Below are 6584 nucleotides of genomic sequence, written 5' to 3'. Positions count from 1 at the left end.
GAGGAGAGAGAGTGGGGGGGGGGGGACCTACCTTGTCTGTGGACCACTGGGTGTAGGAGCTGCCTGAGTCCAGATCCACAGCCGCAGTGCTCGTACTATGGCACGGACACATGTGTTGATACAGTGGGCTGTTATAGCCTGATAACCTCTGCTGTCACCGCCTAATTCCACTGGCACTCCGTTACCGCCTCTCATACACACGCACCGGGTTTAAAGAAAAAACTAAAAACATGTTTGGTCGTCCTGCTCGCTCCTGTCTGTCCTGTGTGTATTAGCTAATGTGTCTGCTCAGCTCCTGCGTTTCGTTTCCATCCAGGAAGCTGAGGCTGCTCTTTGCTGAGGTCCACTCTTGACTACTCCTGCTGGTTATTTTACTGTATTCATGCTGCTTTCAGGCGCAGTCGGAAATATGGTAGTCACGGTGTGAGCGGCTCAGGAACGACTACAAGGAAGCCTATGGGAACCCTATGACAATAGTAAATGGTTACCAGAAATTCATAAATAAATAATAGGCCTACTGTTAAAAAAATCAAGTTAAAAGAGAAGTAGGCCTATAAAGCGTTTACACGTCATTTCAGTTATTTAACTTGCCTGACTTATGCTGCGTTCCAGACACAGTTTTTAGACCGTAAATTACGACTTGGTAGCGTTCAAAGTCACGACAAACCCTTCTAGCCAGTGTTAGCTAGCGGCTACCTAGCGGTGACCTAAGCTAGCGCTAGCTGATACTAGCGTTTTTTAGCCTGTGACATATTTCGGGCTTCATTTAATAAACATAAATTGTAGTAGTACACAATCGTATGTGCATTGTTTAGATTACAATGTGAAGAATTACTTTACATTACCTGTTTATATATATTTATTTCAATTTCTCTGCGTTAATCACCGGCGTCTACAGCTCCAACAGGGGTCGCCATTGTTGTTAATGTGTGTGTGACGTCAAAAACTGTAATAAAATATAATAAAATAATAATAGAAATATACGTTAAAAAAAATTATAAAAAGTAAAATTAAAGTATAGAAAGTGTTCTTATTATTTAAAAGATACATGCAAAAACAATAATACAAGTATTATAAAATTAAAAGTACTTACTTGATGAAAAAAATTAAACGTAAACATCGGTCCCTACAGCCAACTTCCGAGACACAAACACCTGTTTCCTTGGTGAAAGCAAGAAACTAGAAATTATGTTTTATTTTTCATGAGCCTTGTGTCTTGGGGGAAAGCCTTGCATGTCCAAACAGCATGTAGACTAAATAACTGCTCTAGTTTTGCTTACATCCATTTGTTTTATTAATCCTAACATATTGTGCAGTATAACGTAGGGTAGCTTTATTTGGAATTAAGAATATACGAGGTGCATTGAAAGCACCAGAGCAGAGCTAGTGAAGAAACCAACAGCGACAAAAAGAAAAATAGCTAATGTGTCCAAACTTCAGAAGATAACTGTCTGAAGTAAATATGTCACATCATCTAATATTAAATTGTAGTTGCAGTATTATTGTTGCGTCAGTCACTGGCAAACACTGAAAGTCCTTTAACCGAGGGTCTGGCAAAGCGAAACTACAAACAAACTCAGTCTCGTGCAAGCGTTTGCAGGTCCAAAACACACAAAGTGACGTACACTCCCACGCTATCAAAAGGACATGAAGGGACTTCAAGAGAAGCCGGCCTCGTGAGGCGGAAATTCCAGTGCACTGGGGCTTTCCTCGATAATTTTGTTTGCCTATATCAGTTGTTGTCAGTCGCTTTTCAAATTATAATCCTGCCGTTCGAATGATGGACGACTCTGACCCCCTAGCTCCGAGTCGCTTCAATGACAGCAAGTTAAAAGTGGTAGAAAAAACGCCGTTCAACCAGGTAAGATTTTTCTTTTATATTCCCCCGACACCTGCTTAATGATTTCCCCATTTGTACCAGAGGTATTAGGTGTGGTCCAGACCTGGGGCCTGTTGCACGAAACTAGGATAAGGGATTTAAGCGCGGATACTCAAGGTATCTGGAGGAATTTAGCTTCGACTCGGTTGCACGAAACCAGATTGATTAAGCCCAGCCAAGTAACCATGGAGATTTATTCTTTGCGCATAGCCTGGTCAGAGCAGGTAAGAGCCAGGCTAAGATTAATCCTGGGGTCTCATGTGTCAAATCAGCTGCCGTCTGATCCCAAATAAACGTGTTTAACAGTTATTGTCTTCTGCATGTGTTCTGCTTTATTTTTATTAACATGCATTAGCCTACTTGTCACTATTGTTGTCGCGAGTTTGATTTAAACCCTACTACAGTTGTTAGATGTTAGAAATGGTTGCACTGGCACCCTGATGCGGAGTGGGACTTTTCCCGGTGGGACGGTAGTGTGTCGAGGCTGGCGTGCGGCCGCTGCCCGGTGGCCGCTGCCCGGTGGCCGGCGCGTGGCCGGTGGCCGGTGGCCGCTGCCCGGTGGCCGGGTGGCCGGTGGCAGACTGTGCATCGCGTCAGTGTCACCTCTCTCTGTAAAAGTAGAGATGAGCAGCGCAGCGTCCGTGGTCTAAGCTTCGGTTTCTACGACGCGCTCCGGAGATAAGTGTGACATATTAATGTAGCGATAGGCAGACTGGTCGAGACCAAACATTCATGATTTCATTTTCTTGTTGCTTGTCCTTCTCTAATAAGAGGTAGTTTGTGTTACTCCTTAAAAGGGCCTAAGTTTTTTTTTTATTATAGCTTATTTGGTTCCATAATCTTCTCAATAAGTCTCACATCACCGACTAAAACATGGCCTTTGTACGTATAAAGTGTAGTTATCATTCATCACACCGGGAAAACCACAATGCTTCTTAATCTTTTATGGTTTGCGGTACTTGTCAGAAGAATACAAAAACAGAATATTGTTTTACATATGCTCACAGCGTGTATTGAAGTCACTTACTTTTTTTTCTAGTTGTTGTCCCTTTCTGATTGTTCTGTATGAACATTAATTGTACAAAGAATTAGGAATATCTTATAAAGATTTGTGCATGGTTGTAAAACATGTTCTCACGTTGTGAATAAGGGTTTGAAATTGAGCCTAAAGTCCGTAGGGTCCATTTCCCGAGGAACATTAGTTCCCTCTGCTCTCTTTTGAGGCAAAGTAGATATTTTTAAACCCCCACACATTCAGTAGGGTCCGCTATGTTGGGCTTTTTCTCTCCGTTTGATAAGAGCCGTATTTCCCTTTTTCCATATTCTTCCCCTCCTCGTTACTGTCCATTAGAAGCTGCTGCTCATTGGGTGAAACATTTGGCGCATGCGTCTTCTTACTTGATCAGTAAATCTGTGATCGATACCGTGGTCTATTTGAGAAAGCCGTGAACGTGCACTTCCCGGCTATCTCCACCTGGCTTGACATAGCCACACTGTTCATCCTGGCTCGGAAACGTGAACCGATAAGCCGGGATAGAGGTCACACTAAGTCAAGCTGCGCTTTTTCATTTATCCTGGATATCTTTATTCTACTTTCGTGCAACAGGCCCCTGGTCTAATATAGCTAAAGTTAAAAAACAAACAAAAAAAAAACCTTAGGTAACATTCCCTAATCGTTCTTTAAAAGTTCATCAAAAACAACCTCAAAAGAACGTTCCAGAAGGTTGGCCGAAGGTTCCAAAATATTTTACTTTAGGCCACCTTTAGAGAACCTTTAGGGGTGTGTTTGCTTTATTAAAGCTTTAACAAATCTGAAAGTGTGTTTTTAAGACTATTTAGCCTCTCTATGATAACTTAATATGTTTTTATGAACAAACGTTTGGCTCCAACATAGTTCCAGTGATAGAAGAAAAGTCCCCAGTACATGACCTACTTTGTAAAAACCTAGCTGAGCACCAGGTGGTCTAGCTGTTGTTTTCACACAAACGCCTACTCAGACTATAAGTTATGTGGGAGATTTTGAAGCTAGGGGGATTTCTGTCCTCTTTTCTCCTTTTTTAGGTGATGACTTGTAAAGCCTCCAACATACAGAGACTGGTCCAGGTGGTGCAGAGGGTGGTGCAGAAGAGCTGCAGAACAGCCTGCCAGATGTTCTGCTGCCCCTTAGATACTCTGCTGTGTGAAAAGGTCACATGCTGTCCAGGTAAAAAATAATTTCTTTAACATCAATGTTATTAAGCTTATCTTGCTTCCATGCATATAGTCTATATCCACAACGTTCCACTTCCGGGATTGCTCCGTTGCTGCCGGAAATTTTCCCGGATGTCACTCTTTTTGGCCAAATGTCTGTTACCTTCCACTTTCTTTGTGTTGCCGTTCTAAACTCGGGTGGATTTCTGAGGACTATGGTTACCTGGTCCTCAGATCTCTGCAGGGTAACTCCGGACCGTACGCTTGACTATCTGCCAATATGAGGCGACTATCGTGTCCATCTATCCTATGGTACGTCCTCTTCTGCAGGGTAAATCCAGACAGCTAGCTAGACTATCTGTCCAATCTGAGGACTATGGTTACTGGTCCTCAGATTCTGCAGGGTAAATCCAGACAGCTAGCTAGATATCTGTCCAATCTGAGGACTATGGTTACCTGGTCCTCAGATCTCTGCAGGGTAAATCCAGACAGTAGCTAGACTATCTGTCCAATCTGAGGACTATGGTTACCTGGTCCTCAGATCTCAGCAGGGTAAATCCAGACAGCTAGTAGACTATCTGTCCAATCTGAGGGACTATGGTTACCTGGTCCTCAGATCTCAGCAGGGTAAATCCAGACAGCTAGCTGTCCAATCTGAGTTTTCTTTTGCACGACTAAAACAACTTTTGAACACATCCTCCCTGAGGCTATTTTGTGCCGCCAAAGATGATTTTGATTGGTTTACAAGAAATACCAATAAACATGTTTTTCTCCCATCCCAGAACTCTGTGTGGACTAGCCAGACCCTCCTTTGCAGCGCTGTGGAGGAAGGTCTGGCAAAGCGAGACTAAGCACATATAGGGACAGCTTAACAGAGCCACTAGCATGTCTGTAGACTTTTCAGTCTTGCTAAATTGGTAACATGTGTGCCAAAAGAGTAACGAATGTCATGTTCACTATCTTTACAGGTGAACCTCATCAACCTACAGGGGATCAAACTACACAATGTAAGTTCAACTGTTCATGTTTAATTCTGTTGTAACAATAAACCGTTCAGGATCTTTATACGTTCATTCCTCAAATCTCTTGGTTTGTTTCTTTTGTTGGTCTGTTTTCTTACAATTTCTTTTTTCTTATTCTCATTTTTTACTAGCCTTGTACGCCATCCTGAACTTGCCACATTGCATTTCATTATGTTGCTGGTCAATGTGACAAATCAACCTTTGAATTCTTGAAACATAACAGTGCTTTTATCATCTTTTTATGTACAGTAGCTGCTTGTACAAACTAATCTGTTGACATGTTTTACATGAATAAGAATAACTTGAACCTCATCTGTGGACTGAGTAAATCAGTGTTCATGCAGCATTGTTGGCAGTTTGTTTGCCACAGAATAACCTCAACCACTTTATTTGCTTTTGCCTTTCATTGAGGCTGTCAGCAAAATGTTCAGGAACTTTGCGATTGTGACGCATTTCTGTTATTACATCACTTGGGAACAACAACTTCCCATTCTCACATTCTCTTCCTTTTTCCCCTTTGTCTCCCTCGCCCACTCATAAACAGTGGCGCTTCAGAATCCACCATCTACCATTTTGATTGTGAACATCAGCAACTCCACCTTGATCGACTGCGTCATCGGGAACGACGCCTACCGATCTGCGGTGGCTGAAAGTCAGCCTCTAATGCAGGAACCTGAGCGCCGACGGCATGGTGAGGAACAGCCAAACCTGATTTTATAGAAATTTCGAGGAATTTAAAGCACTTTTGTCGATATGCTTTTGTCCTGATTTGATTCTTTAACAACACATGGGTGCTGATTGGATTTGTGTTGTGATTCAATAGTATTGAGTATTGCAATTTTCTTTTACATCTTTAAGAAAAAACTAAAGTTGAACAATCCATTTCTAGAGACAATATATCATGAGACATTTCTAAAACCTGATTGTTTTCTAAAAAAGAATGCACATCACATGTCAGTCAGTCAGTCTGACATTTATTACACTTGTAAATAAGTACATAACATGAATTTTCTGCTGGTATGTTTAGCCGGAAACTGTTTATGATGTAGTCGCCGTTAAAAATGACAAAAAAGAGACACAACACGACTGCAAAGAGATGCAAAACCACACAAAGAGACAAAACATATGGGGAAATTGCATTTATTTTTTAATAAAACGTCTTGTCTTCCACAAAGCTAGGGAAAACACTGCCCTATGCATGAGAAGTAAAAACATCTCATTTGTTGTTGTGTTACAGATCCGGCGAGGTGCAGCTGCAGCCGTGGACAGCAGGGGGCAGCACAGACCTCTGCTCCCCCTCCTCCTCCCCCTCCTCCCCCCCTTCCCTCCGCCCAGCCTCGGAGCATCAACATCCACAGCTCCCGTCTCAACTGTGTCATCATCGGAGACAACAACTACATGCACGCCGAGCAAACCTACTCCACTGACACGGAAGTACTGCGTGTGTGAAGCTTTGGCCACAAGGAGCGTACACACACACACACACACACACA

At 42.5% G+C, this 6584-nt stretch overlaps 2 protein-coding genes across 4 annotated transcripts in view; one reads left to right on the top strand and one right to left on the bottom strand.

The window, feature by feature from the left end:
- The window catches only part of rnf144b (ring finger protein 144B), a 20489-nt gene extending 19622 nt beyond the window's left edge, over window positions 1-867 (bottom strand). The window contains exon 1 of one of the 2 annotated variants that reach the window (XM_032517775.1): window positions 846-867. The gene's annotated coding sequence lies outside the window, so the exon portion shown is untranslated. Of the gene's footprint in view, window positions 1-31; window positions 399-845 lie in introns of those variants that run through there. The other variant, XM_032517773.1, reaches the window with a different exon arrangement.
- Window positions 868-1205: 338 nt separating this feature from the next.
- Window positions 1206-6584, top strand: part of LOC116690673 (uncharacterized) — a 6155-nt gene continuing 776 nt past the window's right edge. The window contains exons 1-5 of one of the 2 annotated variants that reach the window (XM_032517781.1): window positions 1206-1861; window positions 3941-4082; window positions 5038-5076; window positions 5636-5782; window positions 6329-6560. In XM_032517781.1, coding sequence (XP_032373672.1) covers window positions 1778-1861; window positions 3941-4082; window positions 5038-5076; window positions 5636-5782; window positions 6329-6540 — 624 coding nt within the window. In that variant the 5' untranslated portion in view covers window positions 1206-1777 and the 3' untranslated portion in view covers window positions 6541-6560. Of the gene's footprint in view, window positions 1862-3940; window positions 4083-5037; window positions 5077-5635; window positions 5783-6328; window positions 6579-6584 lie in introns of those variants that run through there. The other variant, XM_032517780.1, reaches the window with a different exon arrangement.

This window comes from Etheostoma spectabile, chromosome 6, assembly GCF_008692095.1.
Source record: "Etheostoma spectabile isolate EspeVRDwgs_2016 chromosome 6, UIUC_Espe_1.0, whole genome shotgun sequence".
Classification (NCBI taxonomy): Eukaryota; Metazoa; Chordata; class Actinopteri; order Perciformes; family Percidae; genus Etheostoma; species Etheostoma spectabile.
Note: the sequence above shows the minus strand (reverse complement) of the source record. Positions and strands in the feature narration are given on the sequence as shown.